This window comes from Musa acuminata, chromosome BXJ2-11 (genome assembly GCF_036884655.1).
Source record: "Musa acuminata AAA Group cultivar baxijiao chromosome BXJ2-11, Cavendish_Baxijiao_AAA, whole genome shotgun sequence".
Classification (NCBI taxonomy): Eukaryota; Viridiplantae; Streptophyta; class Magnoliopsida; order Zingiberales; family Musaceae; genus Musa; species Musa acuminata.
Window position 1 is genome coordinate 26,434,121 of NC_088348.1, and position 27,993 is coordinate 26,462,113.

At 37.0% G+C, this 27,993-nt stretch overlaps 1 protein-coding gene across 1 annotated transcript; it reads right to left on the reverse strand.

Moving 5' to 3' along the window:
* Positions 1 to 239: 239 nt before the first annotated feature.
* On the reverse strand, positions 240 to 27,753 carry LOC135626497 (transportin MOS14-like). The gene is made up of 27 exons (XM_065131848.1): positions 27,438 to 27,753; positions 23,052 to 23,129; positions 22,885 to 22,947; positions 20,962 to 21,009; positions 20,740 to 20,886; positions 17,270 to 17,401; positions 16,004 to 16,044; positions 15,769 to 15,860; positions 14,953 to 15,080; positions 12,421 to 12,496; positions 12,186 to 12,306; positions 12,007 to 12,106; positions 11,770 to 11,851; positions 11,113 to 11,195; positions 9,798 to 9,917; positions 6,558 to 6,609; positions 6,287 to 6,442; positions 5,038 to 5,161; positions 4,882 to 4,963; positions 4,710 to 4,798; positions 4,558 to 4,632; positions 4,410 to 4,464; positions 1,625 to 1,744; positions 1,451 to 1,543; positions 1,195 to 1,340; positions 926 to 1,103; positions 240 to 834 (listed from the first exon to the last, which is right to left on the reverse strand). The coding sequence occupies exons 1-27, from the start codon at positions 27,558 to 27,560 to the stop codon at positions 556 to 558; spliced, it is 2,883 nt and encodes a 960-aa protein (XP_064987920.1). The 5' UTR covers positions 27,561 to 27,753; the 3' UTR covers positions 240 to 555.
* Between the last annotated feature and the right edge of the window lie 240 nt (positions 27,754 to 27,993).

A 27,993-nucleotide genomic window follows, 5' to 3' on the forward strand; every position in this document is an offset into this window, starting at 1 on the left:
ACATGACTTTTTTGTCACCTCCATAAATAAGTAAATGAATTATTGTTTCAGAACAACTAAAAAAGATGATTTACTCTTTCATCTACACATGGATGAGAGGTGTGTAACAGCACATGTAAAAAACATAATTCACCATCAAATGTACACTTGCCACACCAAATGACAAACTTGATTAAACGTACCAGGGTTCATATACTCTCTAAATTGACTGGTAAAAGGCATCAGCTATTTCCTCACCGTGAAAGAAAATAAGACCCAAGGACAATAAATAGGGACATATACACGGAATACATTCAGGTATACAAGAACTGCACGACCAGCTATAGCTAAATGAGCTACTCCTTGAAAAATTAAAACATAAGGAGATAACTCTTAGTTGTCGTAGCAATTTGAATAATGAGAAAATCTTGCTTGTTCATACTCAACACAACAAAGTCAAAATTCTATCACCACAATCACACAAGCCCAAAGGAGCAAAGATTACCTTATTCCTCGAGGTTTGGATCAGTCGAAGAATAACACACCGGATTCTGAATCAGCCTCTCTTCCAAAAATCTAAGATACAGCTGTAAACTTCAAGTCGAGGGGCCTCAGAGCTCCCTGAACTACATCTTGAACCGTCCTACTGCGTCGGCAAACATCCGAAAGCTCCTCGAGTGTTTCTGTGAGGGCAGAACTCTCTGATCCCGATGCAGCATCAGAGAGAGCTTTAAGGAAGGTAGAAGATTCAGCCTCCGTGAGAGCAGTGTGTGGTATAAGTGAGATACTCTCCTTTGCCCACACCAAAACCCTGACACCATATGTCCTGGTTAGCGACAACAGGACGTATGTCACCTGTGGCAACAACATACACCGAAGAATAGCATATTTAGCAAAATTGCTATTAAAAATTTTCATTCCAAAAGAATCATGTGGTGCTATATACCTCCTCTAATCGAGAAGACGGAAGTGCTCCGGTTAGAGATGCAATCAAAATTCGGGTAAGAGTAGCACCACGAGGAATTATTGTACCATTTATTATGGACTGGTACTTTTCTCCAGCCGAAGAATTTGCAAGGTCAAAGACATCAGATAGAAAGTTCAATAAGGACTTGCAAGCATCTCTGAAAAAGAGACAAAACAGAAGTTAATAGGAAGATTGGTCTCTCCAACAAAACAAAAAAGTCCACTAATAAATGTGGATGCACATGATACCTGTGCTGTATAGTAATCCCAACCATCGAGCAGTCAATTAGATATGGAAATATAGAAGAGAGCACAAACAAATCAGGGCAATAGCGAATGCATCTTGAAGCCAACAGAAAACAGTCATCCGCTATGTCTGGTCTCGCAGTAAAATCCTGCATTACAAGGAAGCAAGGGAAATCTTAGTGGTTATATTAATTAGAGGTATAAAAACATGTCACCTTGCAAGAGTATGTAACACAAGGGAATCAAGAAAATTTAGTACTTGAATAGTTGTAAGAAGCTTTGTTGTATGACTGAAAAGTGACTCGATCAAATTTCTAAGGTAGTCGGCACAAGAGGGATCTGATCCAAACATCTGCCATTCAGGAAATCCATCAATAATAATAACATGAAAAATGATATTAAAAGGTAGTACTGACATGCACAAATACCATACCTTTATAACTTCACTTGACAGATAAAGGAAGCAAGGTTGATTATGCTGCAGATACAAGACTTGAATCTCCTCGAGCATTGAGCCTATGGTAACTCCCATGAATCTTCCACAGGTTCTCACCTTTAAATCAGTAAAAGTCGCAATTACTAACTCTAACACGATGTAAATTACAAAGAATATTAATATGCAGTTGATCCATAGGCAGACAAACAAAAATATAGAAGTAAAGCAAATTAAATAATTCAAAAACAGATGTGGAATCAGCAAGATTTTAAGAGAATAAAATATTAGTAAATGGTAAATGGAAAATTCATGCAACGTTTAAATTCATACAACAGCTAAATAATTCAAAAACAGATGTGGAATCAGCAAGCTTTTAAGAGAATAAAAGATTAGTAAATGGTAAATGGAAAATGCATGCAATGTTAAATTCATACAACAGCAAAATTAGAGCCATTCTTAATGCACGTATAGGCGAAGGTTTGAGTGGAAGGGTTCCAATTGGGCCATATTGCTCAACCCATATCTAATTAAAGTATTATCGACATGGAAAAGATAAACCAACATCCAACCAATTTATTTAATATAAATAGATACCAACAGGTCAACCAATTTAGAAAACAAAATATCACTTTACTAATTGAACTTCAAACAGAAACAGGCAGACGGAAAAGAGAGTATTGATTCAATGTCCAAGTCTGCAGGCCTTCATTTCTTTAGACAAAAATGCTTGTCTCAGTTTTTAATATTACAAAGTCAAACACAGATACGGTCCCATGTAGTAACATTACAAACTGGATTGCTGTAGTACGAACTCTGAAAAGTCAAATTCAAGATTCTAAATTATCAACATTATTCAATTTTAAAAATGTAATCAAATAATATTCATATACATTCCTACTATAAAGTCCTTTAGGAAAAGCTAAATAACAAAAGCACTAAACAATAAAACAAACCAATAAATTCATAATTTGTGATCTGCTATTACTGTAATTCAATATGAAATATAATGAACCAACTAATTCTATACCACAACCAAGAACCAAGATCGTTGGCATACCATGTACTGAACCCTTACTACAGCCTAGAATATTCCAGATTGCAGATAACTATAATAAAGCAATATTAGAACTATATTCAATCAGCTAACAACTTCGTCTCCTTCATGTTTATCAACATGAAGAAAAGAGGATATCATAGCCAAAACTTGTTGCCAATCAACCAAGAACCAAGTTCGTTGGCATTCCATGTACTGAACCCTTACTACAGCCTAGAATATTCCAGATTGCAGATAACTATTATAAAGCAATATTAGAACTATATTCGATCAGCTAACAACTCTTATCAATCTTTCAGATCTTCCTCAACACCTGTCGCGGTGCATAAAGGTAGGTGCATGTGGGCAACAGTAACTTGGGTGGTAGGAAAATGAATTGAGTTATGAGGACGAAGAGGAGATGGAAGAGTCACTTCAGGTCAGAGACTGGGTGGGAGGGAAAAGAACGGGTTAGAGGAGAAGATGGAGGTATGAAAAGATTAGAATGAATTTGGGCAGGGAGCTAGGGGAGAGGGAACAATTCACAAGTTGGGTTTAGGACCCAGGAGGGAGAAGGATAATGAGGAGAGAGATGGAAAAAGTGTCATGGAATGGGCTAGGGTGTTTTGTTTTCTAAGAATTTAATAAGGTTGCCTTAACCTAAACCATTTAACAATGGTGTGAGAAGAATTCACAAATAGAGCCAAACTGTAGGGTAAAATTGTTAGTTGTGGAGCTTAAAAAGAATATTAATGTGAAATCAAGATCCAAAGGGATCTCTGTTATTTCTCACTTCTCGAGGAATACGCATGAAATTTCTCTGTAATTTAATATTATAAGCACAAATTATGTAAACCATGGCAACAAAAGTTATACAGTTTAAAAGTGCCATACTAACCTACCCTATTAACTCACCATCTTTAGAGTACAAATTTAAGTGTTCAATCACAATCATTATGCTTAGAGTTAATGCATACACTATCATCACCATAGTACATGCTCATAAGAATCACCAGTGATAAACAACATACCAGGACCCATAACTTGATCATGTCAATATGTTCACTATAATCCATGAGCAATATGAGCAACTACAAGTTGGCCGATGTTAGTTTTGCTTAATTCACCACATCCCTGAGTATCTAAAAAATATTGAATAATCACATGATTCATATGGAATCTTGCAAACCAAATGTGAAACAGTACAAGACCAATCTTGATTTATAGCACGATCACTCTAGCCATATATGACAATCATGTGGTTATGGCAATGCAATGATGTTTTTAGTTATATGAATATAAATATAGCTGTCAACCATCCACCAATTTCCTCCAATAGTTAACAGCCTACAGCAAGGAGGGAGAAGGAACATACATCAAACAACAGTGACCTCACCAACCGGCCATGAGATTGCAATCATCTATATTGGTCCCTATAGCCTAACAGAACAAACTAAACTAGTAGAAAGGGTAATGATGTCTCCAAAGTCCAATTATTGATCATCATAGCCTGACAACAAAAGCAAATGGACTACTTAGTTTAGGTCAATTTGAGATGCCAAACAGATGTATGCCAGTAGCAACAGGCTTAAAAATCTATGCATCGGTGCAATGTCACTATAATACTATACTAGTAGATAGTGACCTTCCAATATGTTGCCAGACAATCCAATCATACTAATGAATGGCTGCTTCAGAAACCAACTTGAAGGACCTTTCCCATAATAAAAAAATATACAACATACTTACAGCATATTTACAGGCACGGCATAGAGACTCCATTGTTCGCATGTCCCAGCCACGACTACATCAGAAAAAGATGAGAATTGATTTCTACAGATATGGTACACGTATAGATCATAAGTATTATAGCCTCAGGAGGGTATCTGATCCTTACTGATCAAAGATAGTTTTGAAAATTGGCCAGAACCTGTTGACTGCTTCTGCTACAATTTCTGGAAGACTAACATTCCTGAAAGTGCACTTGCAGTTATATAATCAACCTCCAAAACTATATGACCATCAATTTAAAAAAAATTTAACCACTACCTGAAAATGCATGCAAGACGGTCAATATGAATCGTCAGCTGACTTGCAGGTGTTTCCTGTATAGATCCTCCACCTTGATTCGTAAACTCCTGATTTTTTTCAGAAAAGCAAATGGATTAGAAAAGTGAAATGTTTCAAATACTTGTCAACACATTATAAAGTCAGTGCTTACTTGTAATGGAGTAACAATTGGCAGGCAAACTAGCTCCAAAGCCTTCTTGGCATGCTCAGGTGGAAGTTCCTTGATGACCACACTGCAATATATTTTCGTAAGCACCAACAGAATCCTGAACTACAATGATGACTACACTATTGAAAACAGAACAACCTCAATGCTTCAACCAAATGCATTGAATCATCAGAAGACACTTTATATCCCCCTTCTCCACTAATGGCTATATGATAAATATGGAAAAGACCATCCAGTGCTCCAAGAAATTTCCTGCTGCAATCTAAACAAGAGAAAGCAGTCAAACCAGCATTAAAGGAATAAAATAAGGAATCATCATTCAGAACAAATAGAGAAACATAAAAGAACATTCAATTTATCATAAACAAGTATAGCACTCAAGAGGCTAGGGAAGTCAACAGTGCGGGGAGGGGCAGGGCAGGGAATGCTTCCTGCATCCCCATGCCCGTCTCATCCCCCATCCCTACCCCATTCCCTATTTAGGCAGGGCGAGGGTGGATATTGGGAATCCCCATTAGGGGCAAGGAACCCGCAAGTTCTCCGTATCCTCCTAATTAATTCAATCAATTAAGAAAAACAGCCACCGCAACACGGGATTGGGTGTGTGCAGTGCATAGGACCACGGAGAGGAGTTGTTACCGTTGAACGATGAAATCTTTCATTTGATTCCATTGAGCCAAATGGTTCTTGATTGAATCATAATTGATTCAATCAAGGTTCACCCAATCTACTTTGAATAATAAAAGTCTGGCCCGCCTAGTGTTTGGGCCTAGCATCTCAGCCCATGTATTAATGGGCTGGGTACGGGTACGAAGTGGAGAGTGCTATACTCGTCCCCACTCCGTATTTGCACGAGTAATATAAAATGCCCTCTATCCCCAGCCATTCAGGGGTGGGTCCCCACAGGTATAACTGACATCCCTACTCAAAGCCAAGACCCCAATAGATAAGAGGAGGATGGGACTAAACTTGAGCAATATGATTGAAAAGAAACACATTATTGGACCATTTTAAAATGTAGCACCAATTTAGGTATGGGAAAGGCTATGGCTTGTTTGCTTAAATCCAGCCTGGTAGGTTACATAAAGTGAGACTTCAAATGCTATCATGGTAACTTAAAACAAGTCAATCTAATAATCAGGTCAACAAAAATATATCGGTCTTTAACAACAGCATCAAAATTTGATGAGCACAGGCTATGTTGTGCAAAATAGGACCTAAGATTTTTTTTTTTTTTGAGGATGGACAATAATACTAAGAAAATTCTATGAATAGTTGGAACCTTCATAATATTTCAGTGAACTGATAAGATTGTAACCTTCATCAGTAGCATTCAAAATCAACGTCAAAAGAGTAGCCAAGAACTTGTGCAGTTATAGCTATGTACCTTCACATATATACTTAAATGCAACTGCAGCAGCTGCTGCAGAGTCTTCTGATGCACTCATGCTCTTGGTAAGAATATCAACTAGTGGTGGCAAGATTGAAAGTTCAACCGGAGCAGCATCAATCCATTTTGAATATGCTCCAATGGTAGAACAAACTGGGGAATTTCAAAAAACTTGAGCTCAATTACTGATACTCGTAGTCTTGCACACGTATGAAACAAGTTTTACCTGAGAACATTAATGAATGTGTACAACAATGTTGAAAAGTACCTGTTTGTAACAAGTAAGGTTCATAAGGAAGTTTTGGAAGTAACGCCATAATCTGCAGAATACATATAAGATCTAAGCAAGCACATTCCATCAAAAACCCCATAAATTATTACTTGTAAACTAATGGCAAATACTTCTACTGGATATCTAATTATAAATAAAATGATATTACAGTACAGAGTACACTTCCCCCGGGCTATCAATTATATAAGCACAGAAGCGGCAAATTATATTTTTACACAACAGGGCTTGGTTGTCAAATATCCTATACAACAAGTGATCGATCAACCCTAATGCTCAAGCAGTGGACAAAGCCTACATGATAGCTCTAGGCCACAAGCTACAAACTTAATGAGAATCATCCCATTCTTTTGAGTTACTATTGTTTACAGTTCTTATCGATCCCATGCTCTTTTCAGAAACCTACTACATCTTTACTTCAAACAAATGAACATGAACATTTCCATTTCACCAAATCCTAATGATATCTAGTAGTTTGTTACATCAATTGAACTCACAAATACAACACAGTGCAACGATGTGGAAGTAATAGTTATAACCAAGGTTCGCAATACCGTACCATACCGGTATTTCGACCTGGGCTCGGTACCGGTACGGTACGGTATACCGAGCGGTACACCTTGGTGTATCGAGTACTGTAGCACTGCTACGGTGCTACAGTACAGTGCTACATTGCTACAGTGCCTCGGACAGGTAACAGTCGGTCCGCGTACCGAAAACCTGTCGGACCGGTATGTACCGCCCGTACCGGGCGGTACGGCAGACCCTGGTTATAACCATGTACACTGGACAATTTCTTTCTATTTTACATGTATGCATTGTGTACTTCTATAAACTAAAAGGCAAACTCATATGTGCATAAAAAATTTAGCTAAGCAAACATATCTAAGTAGCCCCAAGCTTTTCTAGGCCCTAGGGAGTAACTCAAGTTAAGATGCTTAATTCAACATAGACCCCATCATAACCAAAAAGTTCAAGAGTCACTGGAGCTTCCTCGGTGAGAATAATGGTATGAAGTTGTTTTGGAACTTTTGGAATTATCATTTCAGCCCCAAAGTCCACAAAATGCCTAATTGAGCAAGAATTTCTTACTGCTTGAACCACCCTTTTATAGAATGAAGTTTATTAAATGTGACAACTATACTACACCAAAGGAACAAACAGAACCTGAGATCAATTTGCCAAGGGCTAATCTTATCTGCACAAATAAATGTAAATTAAACCAAACTGAAATGCCAAAGTAACACTAGAAGCAACTACAGCAAGCAAACAACTCTAGGGAAGAAGTCACTTTATTCATTTAATGAGAACTAACACAGTAAACTCTTTAGGCAATAAAAGTTCTTCAAATCACTAAATATTAAACATAAGGAACACCTTAATTTTAAAACCATAGTCTCCTTGCTACAGGATGCTCTTAATTTAACTAAGGAGATTTCTTTGTGCAGAGCTCAATAGTGGCAAAAGATCCATGTAGCTTCTGACCCCAAATAGTTGGGACATTATGGCATATCTCCTCCTTGTTACAGGAATATCGAGCCTGACTCAGTTTGCTAAATCACAAGGAACCAAGTTGTCACATTAGTTAATTCTGTAAAACAACCTTTAAAATGACTATTCTGTAACTATCAACTATTCAAGGGGTGATCAATATCTCACCAAGTTCAAGAACTTTGTAATACTGCATAGATATCACATTATTAAGATCATAGTGATGACACAGATATGAGATTGAACTTCAGACATTGTGCAACTATAAAACCAAAGGTGCACCAAGACATGACCTAATGGTTAGTTTCTCCCTTTCTTCTAAAAAAAGCAACCAAGTTCTAATCCATGTCAAGATGGTGCCCAAGTGCTGGGTTCAGATCATGGTGAGGTAACAGCCATCCATTAATATTTAAAATAAAAACTGACCTGAACTTCAGAAACTTCTACTAAGAGTAGGTGGAACCCATGGAACAAAAATCTTCAATTTTTTTAACTTTAAATAACCATAGCTGCAACATTTACCGAACTATCCATGATAGTTCATGCATTACATCCTTATTTCCTATTCCCAACATCATATTTTGACTGCCATAGTGCAGATACGAGTTTAAAAAGACAATGCCTCAGATAATCAGATTAGAGTTGACTGACACATGATGATGAAAGAAATAGTGCTTGATTGTTGGATCAAATCATCACTATTTTAAGGATCCAAAAGAGGATATGTTTAGCAATTATTAAAGATCAGGGTCTGTTTGGCGCATACTGTGAGAGAAACTTCTCATTAATAATTACAAGCATATACACCACACAAATGTATAAACAACAAAGAATTTGAATACTGCTGGACCAATATTTACCGATTGATATTTACCAGTCCAACTGAATGACAGTATTGAAGAGTATAGCTTGAAACTGGTACATACATACAATTTATTTCTATTTTCTTAATTTATTCAGTGATGCAAGATGGTATATGTTGGTAAAACCATCCCGGTATACAGGTACCACTCCACTCCAATAGGTTATGAAATTGGAATTGGACCACCATTTGGATCCTTATATACAGCAGTATGACAATTTTTTTTAAGCCACCCAAAACTCGTTAGCTTCCAGAAAATTTTTATCGAGATCCCCACTGCACAATCCACTTACACAATTTTAGATTTCTCACCAATAGAAGCATCCGATATCCCAGAGTCCATAACATTTAAAGATTATTAAGTACAACAAATAACAGAATTTCTTCAGAAATTCTATTTACATCCTGGAGATCACCAAAACTGCAGCCATTTTAGACTGACTGAACAATAAAGTTATATACTCTACAGAGACTAGATCATTTGACTCCACAAGATGCATGCAACTATCCCTGTAGTCCAAGGGACTCAGTCCCTGAAGAAATTTAGGACATGATGGTGCATTGCTGGATAATTGATTCCCACCAGTCCCAATATCAAGTAGAAAATCAATACCATGCATCAAGGAAAAGAACTAAAATGTTTATCGAACTTGCTAATTAAGAAAAGGAACAAACAACTAGAGAAATTCAGCTTATCAGTTTGTTTAAATTAGCAGAAGTAGACACCAATACAAAAGAAAATGGCTCTCGTGTAGACAAATCTGGTGCCTTTTACTTAATGGACTGTTCTTGTGAACTGACAACGTATTAAAACTAGAATTGTTTAGCAACAATGATTCAGATATGACCCAAATTGATAAATCTACCTGGGGCAATACTTCTGCTTCTTGAGTTGAAACAGTCTTAGCCACTGCTTGTATACAGAATAGTGCAGCCTCAACAGGCTGCCATTTGAAGCTCTCTCCATGTCTGTGATTTCCAACAGCCTATGATGTGACAGAAAAAAGTTGGATTAAAGGCTTAAGTCAACAAAAAAAAATCAATCAGCACCAAACACTATAATAGAATTGATTTTGACACAGATTATGAATTGCCTTTACCATGTGTCCTGAGCTGTGCAGCATGAGACACACGCAAGCCAATTGGATATCAACATCAATGCCCTCGTATCTAGGTAATGACTTGGCATACCCAATTTTAAGCCATCCTTTGTCAACCTGCAGACCATAAGGAAATAACCCTTTTCTATTCTATCCCACTCTCTTCCTTTTGTAATCATGTCATAACCATGACACACATCATACACACGACAATGCCAATGTCCTGTAACCAACATGGAGCATTCTATCACCCTTGTCAAATCAATCCACTGCCTTCCCTACTCATTTTCTTTCACTCGTCAATTTTGTGCTGCCATCAATATATGCACCACAGGGTTTAGCAAAGTGCTCCAACCAGCATAGGGAATTGCGGCAGCAAGACAATGCTCTTGCATATAACCAAAATCACCATATCCAATCAGCAACATAACTTAGTTCACCAATGTCTGGGACCTGTGGCACCCCCAGCACACCCCCAATATACCTCACCAGATGTAACAACAGAAGTAAAAGAGCACCAAGCATTGTGACCAAAGATGCCACTCAACCCCACCAGATGCTGATTAGGATGTTAAGAACTTAAGCAGGAAAAGTTTTCTTTGATTTCAACTTGCTGGTGATACCTGCTCTACACAGCAGTGGAATAACAGCCAAAGCTTTGACTGAAAAAGGATCTTGTTGCCCCATGTAATTAGTTGATGCAAATAACTAAAATCACCCAATGAAAACAATTGTATAAGCTAATAGTAAAGACCAGTATCCACATCAATTACATTTTTCATAAAATTTTCCATAAACTTATGATATATAAGTTTATAACAGCACACTCTAGAAGCAATTCTCAATGTTGACCATTATTCACTTAAACTAAATAATGCATTCTTTGGTATCTTTTGTCTACTACTCTTGCCTTGAGTCTTATAATAAAATGTGTTTTAACAGAAATCTCCCTCTCTCTCTCTCCCTCCCCCTCCCTAAAAATAAAGAGTAAACATTCACTATAAAAAATAAGAGTAAACAATCACTATAAAATAAACATCTAAAAAACATAAATAGTCATTTAGAAACAAAGAAGTCTCACCTGAAATAGCTTCATGGAGAGAATCTTAAGTGTTTGTTCACCGCCTAGAATGGTTGTCGCATCAATTAATACATCATTAACAGCTACCAAAAAGAAAAGAAAATTCATTACTTCACAAAAGTGCTGGATGACAGGCATAATTAGCAAGAAACCATGCCTAAAGAAATATATTGACTTCCACAATGAAAAGACTAATTGTATTTTTGACAACAACAAACCTAACTAGTTCACTATATTATACCAATATGCATTTTATTAGATTAATATGCACTTCTGACACAACTAAACATACATAAAACTGTTGTTAGTGGGTCTAGAAGTGACAACAAAAATGATCATCAGACATCTAAACCAAGGTTCGCAATACCGTACCGTACCGGTATTTCGACCTGGGCTCGGTACCGGTACGGTACGGTGTACCGAGCGGTACACCCAGGTGTACCGAGCACTGTAGCACTACTACAGTGCGGACCGGTACCGGGCGGTCCGCGTACCGTTGGCCTGTTGGACCGGTATGTACCGCCCGTACCGGGCGGTACGATTCGGTATGGCAGACACTGATCTAAACAAAATGCTGCACAATAGAGAGTATTCATATATTCAAACAAGTAAAACAAGAACTAAAAAGAGAGCTTTAAAAAAGAAGTCCATTTTTACCATATCTAGTATGCTTAAAATCCTTATGGTCCTCTTCTGACAGTTCCTCATAGTCTTTTGGATATTCAACTCGAAAACTTACCTGGCAAAAAATGTTTTAGAGTCGAGTAAGCAGAATTATCAGGAAAAGTGAAACAAAGAAATCAAGCTGAAACCGAATGAAGGTATAGTTCATTAGTTGTTAAGAATTATCCAATAACATCTATATAGCACTTGATATAATTCAGCTGTACATACAAGAGAAACCAGCATCTCAAATGGTGCACGGAAAACATGTAACCTCCTATTCCTTTCTGCCTCGATTGAACCCTCAGATCCATATGTCAAGTATGATTCCCTGGAATGTTTATAGTTTATGCAACTATTTCCTGATTAAACAGAAATACCAGATTTAAGTGACTATTATATACAGTTACCTTCTGGTCAAGATAGTCTGGAGGTTGTGCCAGAAGTTATATGTCATTGATGAAATGTCATATTCAGGGTGTGAAGCAACTTCAAGCAGTGCTTGTATGATAAGCATTGAATCATCAGAACCTGCAAAAAAATATCAGTGTCAAGCGGATGGAAGAAACAACCAAAACTTCCAAGTTCCAACAAGAAATTACTGAGTTGAACATAATAAAAAAATTCAACAAATTGCAATTGTACCAGTTGCAATCAACTCTACATAGGAATCCCCCATGTCTGCAAACAAGCGAGCAATGGCCTTCACATCTTCTTCATCCTGACCATTAATTTTGACAAGATCAAAGAGGTAGCCAAGATTGTGTAGTATCTTGAACATCAAGAAAACAAAATGCATAAAATTCTGAAGAAAACATGATACCAAGAGGAACAAAGTCAATAGTTACTAAGGACTAGATCTTTATCTTTACTGTTTACATCTGTTTCATTAGCATCAACCTGCAAACTCAGAATAGGCTTTGAATCCAGTTCCTTTCATGTTGTAAAGGTTGGAGCATGCCCTTTCATATATTTTAGTGTAGTTACTTTGTTCAATTCAATTTTTTCTTTTAAATTACCATAAGTGCATGATGGTAAAATTTCAGCGTTCTCATGTTAACTATATCCCACTTTCTATGCAATATTGTTCATATTGCAATTTGGGCCACATAAAGTGTGGACCCCTACAAACAAACAAGAAAAAGAACACAGTGCACCAATATTGGGTCCTAGTTCATTTAGAGTAGGTATTTTACTCCTATAGGCTTATGCAATGAGATGAACAAACTAATTTCAAACCTTGCCCTTCAAGTTTTTTAAACAACCATGAATTAGTGGCTTCCACTAATTCATAACATGGTACATGAGAAACTGATTAGGCATGATGGCCATGAAAGAGCACAAACCAGCAGTCATGTAACTATATCTCTCTATAAAAGAATATAGAAGTAGAAAAAATAGCCCAATAGTGAACTCAAGAAATTTAATTAAGGTCTGTCATGTAAACATGTTCCTGATTATTTAAAGATTGTTTGGTTAGGAGTGGGGTAATGTAAATTATTTGCCTACAAGACAAAAGGACTAGACAAAATGTTGGATCTTATCAGATTCATAACAAACAAAATGGAAAGCTATAAAAAAAAAGGGAATTAAAATTTCTAATCCTGTTAACATTTCCCAAAAACAACATCGTAGCACATACCCGGTTCATGCTGCAGACCATGACCCATAACAACATTGTAGCACATGGTCATGCCCAGCTCTATAAGATCACGACATCACATCAAACCTGGGCCATCCAACCCACAATGCACCTCTATTGAGACCTTTCCCGCACAACATTATACAATGTTTGTGTCTGTTGGCATCAAATAGGAAAGTAGTTCTTTGAAACTCTCAAAGCAACTAACATTTCTGACCGCTACAGATCCAGCCCATCTTCCAACCAATTGAACTATGAAATATTAAAGACCATATCGCCATGCTTCTTGAATACCTCCTAATACCATATCATCGTTACCCTCTGGGTTACCATATGCACCATCTTCCAACCAAGTTGCAGTGTTAATGAACTCCTGCATTCTCCAGATGCATAGAAGCAAACACCTGTTTTTTGTGTAGTGTCACAAAAAAAGAATTGCAACAGAAAATATTCATTCAATCAGGTTCATTGCTTAACTTCGGGAAGTTGATTTTGGCAATCTGCTGCATAAAGCCAAAGCTTACGCATGTACTGTTATCAACCAGGCAAAGGATTGTAATTACACTGAATGGAGCAGTTGACTGCTCATGCAAATCAACTGGGAAGGCAACAATTATGCACAGAAGCAACTCCAATATAAGTCATATTGTGGCTGTTAATATCACCAAGAAGGAGCTAGTGTTATTGATAGCAGCAGGAGAATGTAAGCATCCACCAGAAGCATTGCAGATGCTTAGTAATCACCATTGGAGATGTAGAATATGTTGACCCACTCCTAAATTGCATGTATTTGCAGCTAGGACAATAGTACGGGCAATTGTTGCGCTGGTAATTGCAATGTGTATGTCAGTGCAAAAGGTGGTCCTCCTAGTATAGTATGGTCAGCCCCTTTTAAGAGCCTATGCAATTTGGTTGAGCATAGTGGAGGTCATCATGGGTGACATCTCTTGTTTTGTAACGATGGTTGATGGCGTTTCAACATCCACAACTTCCTTCCCGTTGCTCAACCTATAAGTGCTACCACTTGATTGATTTGGGTAGGCAGAATAGCACTCTCACCAATTGGTTCTAATGAGGATAGCCACAAGATGATGGGATTAGTCTTTCCTCCCCAAGATTACCCACATGTATGTCATCATCTTGTCAGTGATGGGTTATAGTAGAGCCCAAGGAATACAATCTCGGGCACCAGACCTACTGCTCCAGACCTGGACCAGTATCGGTATGCCGATACATACCAAGTTTCATAGAAAGCCTAGAATGCTGTATAAACCTTGTGGGGTTCCTTGCATCAGTATATATAGATTGCTTTCTATAAAAAAAAGCTGTCAGAAACAGCTCATTTAATAAGCTAATAATTACTTTCAAGAATATTTATTCCAGAATCTAAACATCTTTCAACGAGATCAAGAATAAGAAGTATATATTGACGTAAGTGATAAAATTCACATATAGCAACTTCAATTTAACAGGTTCCAGTAACCAATTTCATAAAGAAATTTAAGACAATCAAAAAGAGGAGGCAGCATCTATACCTTTGAAGAATCTCCAAGTTGCTCCTTCAGACTCATTACATGAGGCACGAGAACATGAATTAGTGGCATTTGTGCAGACAGATCACCGGAACCTCCAGATACAGTGAAGTGTATCAATTCTGATATCACTGCATAGGATACATAAAATTGTCAAAAGAATGCAATAAAAGCAAAGTTCACTATAACTGCAAGACGATCATCCTAAATGATTTCATGTTTCTCAACACAATCATTCAAGTCTTTCATGGACCCTCTTTTTTTCAATATTACCTTAATCCATGAAGATAAACCCCCCAAACCAACAGGTGCAGAACTGTTTTATGTTGCACATGGTTGAACAACATCCATTTGGTGGTTTTTAAATTCTAAATATGTGTATAACCACTGAAGTCGAACAACTTCACAGACTAGCTCCCTATTACTAACATGTTCTGGGTAGAATAAAAAAACAAAGCAACATTAAAATAACTTTACAATTTAAAGGATTGTCGTTTCAGTCCATACAGAGCTACTAATTAGTATGTGCCATACCAGCTGCATCCCATATCGATACAAACCCATTTAAACCAGTATTTAAGAAAAAGAGATGACGTTTCTGCAGATACACATTCAGTTCAATTTTAAGAGGTCCCATGGGTTAACAAGAATATATGTCATACACTTATGAGAGTCCTATATCGAGCCAACTTCTGGTTGGTTATTTATGCACATATAAACTCCAGAAAACAGATAAAGTCAACATGTCAAAGATCTCGATTAATCAATCAACTACATATCTATTTATTATAAGTATGTTAAAATGGTTCTTTTACATACCATTTACAGCTGCCTCCAAAAGTTGCTCTGAACTTAAGCTCGATAAAGCTGCATGCACTAGAGGATGGGAAGCAAGTGTCGAGGCAGGAATCCTAAAAGAGACCATGTCAGAAGTTTCTAAACAATAAGCATGATAGAGGCTTCCTCAAAATTAAACAAAACTCAAATTCTTTTCAAATAGCCTATAGAGTTTCAAAAAGAAAAGTTTCATATATTCCAATTACAATATTCATACCCACGGCTCAAGCGAAGCCATGAAGCAAAACCCTCCAGAACCTGTCAGAGAATAATGTTGGGTAGTACCATTATAAAATTCACACAGTCAACATTCTTAACAGTGATAACCTAGCTGACCACATTTAGCTCTCATGAGTTTTTTGCGGGTTCTATACAATCATTTTCCAGTAATTGCAACAACATAATTTTTACTCTAACAGTATATAACAACATCAAAGCAAACAGGGTAAAACTAAGAACTTTATTCAGACAGACCGCAAGTGGGTCAAGCTTAAACAAGAACATTGGGCTCAATATGTAATCACTGAGAGAGGGTACAGACTACAGAGAACATAAATCATGTTAAAGGACTTAGAAATCAAGTGCATACCAGCTCAAAATTTTGCTCCAGGTCCAAATTGTTATAACTCATTAACTAAGAAAAGGAACTCAAAAAGTTTTTGCTAGATGAATATGAATATTTGATCAATGATATTAAATTAGCATGTCAGACAAGCATAAGATCAAGCGAAGGAAACTTGAAGCATTATTCTGTAATTAGAAATATAGCGAAAGTCAAAACTTATGATGCAAGCAAGAACTAGTACGAAAGAAGACCAATGCATAAAGGGAAAAAAAAGATAATAGAGTAAGTACAGATTATAACAGACAGAAATTGATGAATGGAAGTCACCGTTTTTTATGGTGCTTACACCCATCTCGGCATCAAAACTAAAGAGAAATTTTCATGGTTGATCGTATTGAAATAAGTATCCATCCAACCATTGTCAAGAAAATACAGCTGTAAGACCTTTTAAAGAGATTATAAACCCTAAATTTACTTCCAGAGTTATGAACAAACAGTTATTTAAGTGATTTAATCAGAAAGTCCACAATGAGAATCAACAATGACTAATAATAACTAAGAACATTTATCCAACAAATAACATCCAACCTTAACTAGCCTAGTTGAAAATGGTCCTAGAGTGAATGAACCTAGATTCAAGTACTAAACACGATTGAGGACAGTGAAAACCAATTGGTAGAAGGCAAATAAGAAAATTCTGTCAATCGTTGGCTGGGCCAGCTGTATTCTTCAAAAACCAGAAAAGAACAAAATCAAAATCAAAAGAATGTGAATAAACTAGTTAAATCCATCAACTAGTAACGATAATCTGTCTGATTGAATCATAATATCTATAAAAGATCTATTTTAACTGCACGAAAGACGGACTATTTGTAGTGCACTGCAAAAAACAATCAACTGTGATTAAGCATCATCTACCTCCTCTTTGAAATTATCAAAACCCAAACAAGCAGTCAAGAGACTGAGAGCAACTTCAGCTGATGAAATAAGTTCCTTCTCAAACTGACGCCGCCTTTCGGGACGAGCGGCTATCTTATAGCTATGAGCTTCCTGCAGAGAAAAGATACAAGGAATCAAAGACTCTTGGAAGTAAATGAAAGAAATAGCACTCAGAAGTCATATACGAACAATTTAAAGATAAGCAGAACCAGCAACTACTGGAATCAAAAGACAATGTTGAAGAGTTATTTCAATGCAAGTGTGCTGGACTGTCTGCTCAAAATTGTTAGAATGTTAGATTAAGAAAAGGGTGGCGTGCATGGAACTCGTGCTAATACAGAGCTTAGGAAAGGTCAGCTTTTGCTGTTCCCATGACTCGAAACCTGATCATCCAAGTTGCAAAGAAGCAACCCTATGTGATATGAAGGCTCATGGTCTCAAAATTGCTAGTTCTGTTGCAATATTCAAGTCAACAAAAACTTAACTCTAGTTTGCAATATTCAGATTTACATAAAGCAACATACTACACGGATTTTATTGTTCAGTGGGTTTCTTAATTCCTGACATTTTCAGCTCAAAAACATGTTGAAGACTTAAGAGAGCACTATATTAAATGCAAGATAGGATTATGAGAGGGCACACCCACAAAAAGAAATTGGTGCAGTTAGACAAAATACGAAAGAACATGCCTGGCTCATGTAGAAGTCTAGAACATAGTTAGGAAAAATGCAAGATAGGATTATGAGAGGACACTATGTTAAATGCAAAATAGGATTAAGTGTAGAACATTTTCAGCTCAAAAACATGTTGCCTTAAGAGAGCACTATCTTAAATACAGGATAGGATTATGAGAGGGCACACCCAGAAACTAGAAATTGGTGTGGTTAGACAAAATATGAAAGAACATGCCTGGCTAATGTAGAAGTCTAGAACATAATTAATCTTCACTCTGCATAATGGCATGATGCCAATAACCATGGCCAGTCGGCTCAGACCATCCTGTTTGGACAAAGAACAAAAGAAAATTGCAACCAGGGGGCACAAGAAAGTTCCAACTAAGGCAGAAAAGGTGATATTGAATAGAACCTGGTGAGTCTGCATGGTGACATGATGCCAATGTTAAAGAGGGTGAATCAATAGATTTGACGAAGAGAGAGGGGGGTAGAAAATATAAACATAAATACAACAGCCAAATTTGGCTGATGCTGAAACCTAACAGAAGGGGTGAAAGAGGGCGAGTCAGTAAAGTTGACAGCAGCAACAAAGAAAAGAAGAAAAAACCGCAACAGCCAAAGAAGACAACAAAGAAAAGGAACAAAGAGAGGGGGCAGGAATAGAAATTTCCTCATGGATAACAGCATCACTCTCATTAATCAACATCATTATTTATTTGTCTGGTCTCAACAGAGATACATATTGTAAAAGAGAGATAGAGAGAAGAGGGAGAAAAAGTGGGGCAAAATAGAGAATCAATAGAAATTAGAAAGGAGAAGGGAAAACTTTTTGTCAGTAGGAAAGTTCAAGACTTGGTAAATTATATGTTTCTCAATTGTATATTTCAATCAATTTATAAATGTTACATGTAAGAACATGAAAACTTTTCATATATAAGATCCTTTTTCACTTTTTTAATTATTATTATATTTTTATGCTTTTGATTCTTGCATTTTGTATTATAGTTTTCAATGATACATGATACTATACAATCATCCTGCAAACCCGATCCTAGATTTCTTGATTGCCCACAATACCAATCCTGTTAACACCACATATCAAATCACAGCAAATCCAGATGAATCCACCAATTACCATTTTCAAGGAAATAGAAAATCACCTGCTATGATAACCTAAATATGCCAAAGCACTTGAAAACAAAATAGCTTAAACTAGAAATACATATCATTGATAAATGAAGTGTACAAAGGCCATCATAATGATCAATGAATCTATTTCCATTGATAACCGCATAAGACCTAGCAACAATTATAGCAGGATTCAGGAGCTAGCATATGAAACCTTCATATTTTCTCCACCATGTCAATCCATGGTGGTAAGGTAATATTTCTAGTCAATTTCTACAAATTTTCATGTTTATAAAAGACTTATACTGTACACTGCATGAAGATATGAGCTTCAGTAGAACTCCTGTATTCTCATTTATGCTCTGTGCATTGCTGGGAAAGTAATTGGACAAAATCTTGTTCTGTCTTTTGGCATTGAAAAGGAAATATATGCAGAATAACAAGAAAAAAGAACTAGTGCTCTTTTTCTCCCAAGAGAACAAAAAATCTTCTACCTTTTAGGTAATGACATTGAAGGTCAAAAATTAGGCAATTGGGCAAATAAAATGCATGCTCTAGTTAGTGACTTAGTTCCCCCACAGCTTCATGATTTTGTTAAGTCAACCAAAATAAACAAGTTCAATTTTCCTATACCTGTATTTCCTTCTCCTCCAGGATATTATTCTTTTCTTTATCCTCATGTCTAGACAACCAATATTGGACCCTATGTTCGAATTCTAATTTTATTCTTACAGGTCTTATTCAAATCCATCTAACCCTGACTGAAAATTTATGCAAATTTTCAGAGTCTAGAAAAGATCAAATTTCTCACCTTACAGCCAGTCAAAGACAGGAGATAAATCTTTATTTGCTTAGCATACAAAATTTTATCTATCTATGCAAATTGCCAAGCTATGGTACCACAGCTATCATTACACATTTGATTGACAAAAAAGAATTGTGAAACTAAGCTTAAATTAGGCTGCCTTTTACCAAAATTTGCCTCTCTATATGAGTGTATATCAGCCAAACCAAGGATGCCCACACAGAGAAATTTGCCATAATAAAGTCCAAAAGAAAGTATACCATATTTAGTTGGCCCATTTGGTATATAAACTTCTTAGCTCCTCAAAGTTATTTATAATGATTATCATCTCTATAAATCTGATTGATTCCAGAAAAGATTAATTTTACTAATAATCAAGCAGAAAATTGAAAATTCACATTTTTACAGCCATCAATTTAAGATAGATATTCAAAATCCTATTTCCATTAACCATGTAAGGCATTTACGTATGATGACAGATGGCAATATCTAACTCTTAGGTAATTATCTCAAGATTTATAAATTCAACAGTGTCCAAATGAAGCTACGAAATTCCAGAATGTTCAGGAAAAGGTTTACAAGGTAGTAATTTATGACCAAATTAATTTCAGTTCCAAGAATGATAGCCAAGGTTACAAGGCACAAAGAGAGGAGAATAGCACATTGTCACCAGAATAACCAGTACAAACAAATCTACAAGAAGCTGTGTGCAAAGAGGCACTATGCAGCATAGCTTCTGCCAGAACTACTTTCTTTATTCTATTTTCAGTTTTATGGTCCTGATGTCCTGTTATGTTATTTTCAGCACATATGAAGAAGGTTGAAACTTCAAAAAGATATACCTGAGGCAAGACAGTCAGCAACTCTAGGAAACTTCTCATATACTCAGGATGAGATTTCATCTCACTGCTTAACCAATTTACAATACCACCATCTCCCCAGTCTTCGACAGATACATGCACAGCCAAAGCAGCAACAGCAACGCAAATCTAAAATAAAGATAAAGTTAATATTGTACCTAAAGACAAGACAAAAACCGAGGCAACAAATATCCACAAAATTACCTGAGTTCTGACTTTAGGGGGGCCCGTATCAAGTTTCTTAAGCAATGCCTGCATTTGCCAGTTCTAAGACAGTCAAATCCAAATATAAAGCTATGTAGAGAATACCTAGCGAAATGACTTGGAAAAAAAGGTGAGAAAGTGACCACCCCACTTTGTCAGTGATGCAATAGGTCAAAAATTAAAAATTCTATGATCGATTTAGAGTCAGTGAAGATTCTTATGCCCACTTGTCGCTTGAGTGATTTATGTGGAAAGCAAATTTAAAGTACAGTACTCTCCAATATCAACCAATGGTCAACATCAAGTAAACTAAATTAACAAGCTCATTATGTATACTTATTGCCCTACAATCAGCTTCCACTATAATAACTCTACAACACGGTATAAGCTAATAAAATATCAATTACAAGAGATCTTTTCTCATTATATAACACTCAACATGAAACTAAAATTGTTCAAAATATCAATGGTGTTAAGACTTAAGACCATATCAGAAGTATTAGCTCAAATGACTAATTTTGCATACTGAGACTAAGGTTTTAAAAACTGGATGTACCAGCTTGTATTGCCTTGTATTTACCAGTCTGAAAGGGGACCAACAAGCAACCATCAAGTACATTTCAAACATGAAATCATATCTTAGTTTAAGAAAAGATAAAGTTGTTCCCACAGCATATCTCAAAAGTTCAAAAACACTGTACAAATAGGTTGCATGGTTGGATGAGATTCAATTACGGAAAACTAAGATCAAATATAACACAAAAGGGAATGCTACTTGTTTGGAAGCATATTTCATTCATGAAACCAGAAATCTTTACAAACATCCATGTGACACTAATTTATTGGTCTCCATCAATGGAACTAGTAAAACCAGAGTGCAACCTACAACTTAATATGTTGGCATGAAGGTTCTAAAGCAAGGTTTTAGATAGCAGTACTAATATTTGTAGCAAAATCTTACAAAACTAGTACATACTGACCGGTACACTACAATATCAAGATTCGCCATTTCGGATACCGGACCCATCTTGAAGATTTGTTGGTATGGTACGTATCGACCTGTACCGATGTACCGACACACAATACGCCAAGGCATGTCAACAGGGACTCGAGCAAGCCGCATCTCAATGGTGAGTTGGACAAGTACATACTGCCTGTACCATACCGACTCGGGTGGTACAGCAAACCATGTACAATATAACTCCAAACATTAAATAAGTTAAAAAATTATTTAATATCTCAACAGCAACTAGCGCAATTGGCATACTTGTAAGCTATTAGACCTGTATATTAGTGCTGGGATACTGCTGTATTCAAAACCATGCTCTAGGGTACTACTATACTAGTGAAATAATAGCAACCTCCCAACCTCTTAAATGAAGTGTAACCTTGCTTGAATTTATTTTTTTAATCTCACAGATGCTAGTGATAAATAGCCATTCAGGACTTATGGATGGTGTAGATTGAGAGAAAGTATTTTAGGGTTTATAATCATGCACATCAGACAGTAATTAAAATTAAGTGTCAACATTGATAGTAGACAAAGAAATCAAGATCACCAAATCCAAAAATAGGATGTGAAAAGACAGACATTCAGAACACTAAATTCTCTCTTATTCTATTGCTGCTTTAGTCAAAAGTTCTACTACTGCAAAATAGAAGAGCAACTTTATTTTTCTTATAACTAGTGACTTCATTTAATTGTATGAGAACAGGTATACAAGATAAATCGGTCCTAATAAACTAACTGAAGTAGGTTCAACAATCTTGAAGCATTCATATTCAAAAAGACTCAACAATTAGAAAATATAGCTGTGAACCAAAATGCCTGGCAAGCACAGCAACTTCAATTCACTAGGTAGCACATGCATATGCCCAATAACATTATAATATGTCATACATTTATTAAAATGTGGAACTCACATATAATGAATCGCGTAATGGACGAAAGGCTTCTGAAGGTAACTCTTCAAAGTCCCGTTGTACCTAACAGTGGAAAGAATTGTAAACAATCTAGCAACACAAGAATGGAAGGGTAGATCACCTTTAAGCCCCATAAGTTATTCTTGAATAAAAGCATACAATATTACCTTGCTTCTAAGAGTCTGGGAACAGAATATCAGTGTCTCCATGTTGCTGTTGGCATCATGAAGTAAGTTATCAGAGACCTGAAAAAAAAAATCACAAAAACTTAAATAAGTATTGCTACAAATAAAATCAACCTAAAACATCTGAAATGAAATCAGAAACTATAAGATAATAAAGGTAATTAAAAAATAAATAATGGTCATTTTTTAACAGCTTTATCCTAGCCACATTTCATTATAGTGGCTTCATTTTATTAAGTATTCTGGTCAAGCACACATGCTATGTTGCAACAAGGTCATAGATTTGCATACAATATCTACAAGATGTTTCCCTGATTCCCATTATCTTATAGAACAAATATGACCCTTCTTCCCAAAGATATTTATAGTCTTTGCTGCAGTATCAAGTAACTCATAGACTCCCAAAATTTGCATATGTTTTTCTAAAACCATCCTAGGACAAATATGTGCTACCGACCAGTTAGTGCACATATGCTGCCGACCAACACATGCCATTCTAATGAACTTCAGCCTAAAAGACAGACATAGATATCTTTACTACACATTCTTTGTGTTAAATCTAGTTATCATTATCATTTCTTTTGCTTGTTTAAGATTGGGAACGAGCAGAAGATATATAAAAATGAAAATGAAGCCTAGCTTTCATGTTAAATAGGGTAGAACCCAGCAAATTACAGAAAAGGAGACCCACCTAGCCTCTCCCACCAAAGATTGCCCCATCTTGCACTCAATCCACATGGATGGTGTCAAAGACTTATGAACTGCCATGTATTGGGTAGTTCAAATTCTGCATCTTATGCATCCAGGCATTCTTAAAAATGAAGATGTGGAACTTACAGATTTCCCAAGGCCCTCATCCATGCCTATTGCATTCTTAACTGAGTCTACTAAATTGTATAAATAGGAACACCAATTTAAATAGAAAAGCCCAGGGCTCAAAGCAAAGAATTTGATCAACTCTCAAAAAATTTTAAATACATTTAATTAAATGCAGATGTAGCAGAAACCTGCAATTCTAATGTTCCTGGATTACAGATTGGCAGACATAAGTCTGATGCTATAAGAAATCAGGAGAAATTTAAAGGAACAAATAGCATTGCCAACAAGAAAATAAAGCAGTTACACGTGTCGTTAAGTCAAAACAGTAGTAATAACAATGATTTAAAAAGCGCTAAGCGTCAAAAAGCATTAAGGTCCAAAAACGCCAGAGGCGCTAGACGCTCGCCCGAGCGAAACGAAACACTAAAATATAAAAATATATAATATAATTAATAAATATAATTATTTAAATAAAAATATGATATTAAATTTTAAAAAAACTTACAAAATCACAATATCACATTAACAAAAATCTCAAAATTTAAAAAATAACAATAATTTCAAATAAATAAAAATTAGCAGTATTAAAATCAAAATAATATATTATTAGTCTAATAAATAAAAAAATATTGTTACTAGTATACTGTTAACAGTATACTATCGAGTCGATGTGAGAAGAGGTAGCAGAGAGCAACGGCAGCGACAGCGGTAGCAACGAGAAGCAACAGCGGAAGCGGGAGCGGCGAGCGATGACAATGGCAGCGGCAACGGCAACGGGAGCAACGAGCAGTGATAGTGGCAGCGGCAGCGATAGTGACAAGCAGCGATAGCAGGAGCGGAAGTGGCGAGCGACGATAGTGGCAACGGTAGCAACGAGCAACGATAGCGACGAGCAGGGTTAGGGTTGGGAAGTCGCAAGAGGAAGGCTAATATCGATGCTTTAGTTGGTTCGATTGAACCAACTAAAGCACTGAAGACCGAACCACACCTAAAACGCTAGTTCGGTCGCCTGGTTTAACCCGGGCGCTCACCCGAAGCGTCCGACGCCTGGGCTCTTTGAAGCGCGCCACCTGGAAATGAAGCAAGGCGCTCGGGCCTCGCCTCGCCCGAGCGCCTATTGAAATCACTGAGTAATAAGCTTTCCAGAACAAAAGGAATAGAACAAATAGAAGAGCAATGACAAGAAAACGAGCAACAGGATAAGTGGAAAAAGGAACTGGAAAAGTCAGCCTAATAGATTCCTTTATTCTTAAAGAAAAGAAACAAACAATTTTTTCACATTCTATATCACTTGCCTTATTAAGATTATATCCCATACTAGATGCTGCACCTTTCAAGAATTTCTTTTGTGCAAAAAACACCCTATTCTTGGAACGAATATGTAGATAATATAAGACCCCCACCTTTTAAATGGCAGCTGCCATGTCATACATGGTCAACCATCATGTGAACAAAGGTGCTGGCTCGCAACACCCCAAAAATGGGGAGATCAAACAAGAGATAACACAAAAAAAGAATACTTACCTCTTCTTCTCAAGCAATGTATAGCCTTCTATGTTCTCTGTTCTAACATGAGACAACAAAAGGAGAGGAAAGAATGCAGAGAGGATGGCAGCAACGTGTTCTGGCAGTGGAGAGAGGAAGAGGAAGGAAGAGAAACAGAAGATGTAAGAAGAGAAGAGTAGATGCATTATATAGAAAGAGACGTGACTAGTGGCAAAAGAATCAGCAATAAAGATGATAGGGCATAGTGCAGGTGTCAGGTGTGGGGGATTATATTTGGATCAGCTAGGGGGAAAGGGCCAACAGAATTGGGTTTGGATCAGGTTGAAGATCTGGGTCGCCCAGATCAGCCTCGGCAAGCACCTGGGATGCCTAGTGCCTCAACTAAGGTGCTCGTGGATGGTGCCTAGACCTCACCCGTAATACATCAAGGCACTTGGGCCTAAACTCACCCAACTGTCTTGGCAAGCACCTGAGCACCTTTTGACGTCTCCGATGCTAACTAGACTTGTCTTAGTTTCCAACTCAAGTTGCACCATGACTTTCATGCCAAAGCCATACAGCACTGAATAAGACTTGAGTCCAAAGCATTAGTTTCTGCTGAGAGCAGTTCCTATATGGGATCAAGAGAGAAACCATAGAAGAAGTTTGATTCAGTTCTTATGGGCTGCTTTAAGCTAAACCAGTGAACCACAACTATATAGAGCGGACAAGATATTCAAATAAAACTCATACACAGAAGACATCACATTTCCAATGAGAAGATTCCGTCAAAGATGGCTTCTCCTAGAACTTTGTGGTTTCTACAATAAATCTGCTTCTCTAACCTAATTACTGAAAACAAATGATAAACAATATATTCAACAAAACGAAAAGTCCAGACTGTTAAATGCTTCAGAATACCAATTTTCATTTGAAAGAGACGAAATATCATAGTTCCCATTCATTTTGCATCCAGAACACGGACCCTCAATAATGAAATCACAAATAAAATATCCATTCTTCTCAAAAAAAATTTAGCCATAACTTGTACTCTATTAATTTTATGTCAAGCTAATCAAATATATGTAAACAATTAGATTCTTTAGTAACCTTCAGCTTTCAAAATCATATATAGTTGGTATTAGGAACATAGCAATTAGCCTGTTTCCATCGATGAAGTCTACCATTTAACCCTCACAAGAAATGTGAAATATGAAGCAACAATGTAACCACATGATTCAATGTGTGGACTTGCTTGTTGTCTTCAAAGTTCTCATTAGCCTCTTCAAATGGTTTCTCAAACTATTGCTATTACAACAGTTTGTGGACTTTAAGTATAAGCAATCCCTTTTATCTGTGAACTTTAAAATGTATCCTTGTTTAATTATCATTTAGCAATTTCTAGTAGGACCTACAGTGCCTTCAGCTATTAGATACATGAAATGATTAATACATCTAAAAGATGATGTAAATATATATAAGGTATGTATGACTCTTACTTTGAAGAATTAAAGTTCTTTTTTTTTTTTTAAATTGCTCCTTCCATTCAAGTATTACATAACATGTGTGCTTGACGCTTACAGGACTTGAACTCCTGCCTATTGACTGTGGACACAAACACCAAATGAACAAGAAAAAAAATAAGAAAAGTGGATTATTTAATTTTTGGCATGACTGGATGTACCTGTCTCTGACAGGCATTGGCTTTTGATACGAATCGAATTGAAGCGACAACATCCTCAAATGAAACAGTTATCTTTAGCGAGCTCACTAACACATGGCGGATGGAGGAATCTATGATAGGAAATGCAAATCGAGACCCAACTTGAGGGACCACAAAGCGTCTGTGTGGTTCTATTTCCTCATTAAACTACCACGGATTTCACAGAAAATACCAACATTGGAATAATCGTGCTGTAATCCCAAACCCTTCACACTATTAGATTAGCGAGTGGCAACCATCCTCGACAAGATTCTAGCTAAAACGGGAGGATCATTGACAAATGGGTACGAAATTCCGGAGATAACAAGAACCAGAGTAGAAGCGGAAGGCCGTGGCGTTACCTGCCAGGCGTCGATGGTGTGCTGGAAGTCCTGGAGCCAGCGGTCGGCGCGGCCGCGGACGGCGTCGTCGGGGTGGTGGTAGAGGGCGTTCAAGGCCTCCTTCACCGTGTTCTCGAGCTCCATCCACCGTCCTCACCTTCGATTCAAGGGTTAGGGTTTGCAGGGTTTTGGGGGACCGAGCGTTCCTCTTTCTTCGCCTCAATTTCGTCTCTCCCGACGCCCTCTCCTCCTTAAATTTTACCTTCCCCTTCTTCTGGTCTTGCGGTGGACCGAGGGAAAAGAGAGGCGGAGGACGATCGGAGAGCTTCGTCTTGTGCGTGTCCTCCGTGAATTGTTTGAAGAAGATGGCTGCGGTGCCATTTAAACGAAGGCCTGCTTCGTGCCACGACTTTGACAACGATTTCGGCCGCGGCATCCCTCGACTGCCGGTTGTGACCAAATCCGTGACTTGTTATTTGAACGTCGGAACCCAGTTGTAACTTAACCCGTGACGACGGAGTTGATGTGCTCTCTGACCACACTGTTTAGGAAATGGCATAAAAAATATATATAACAA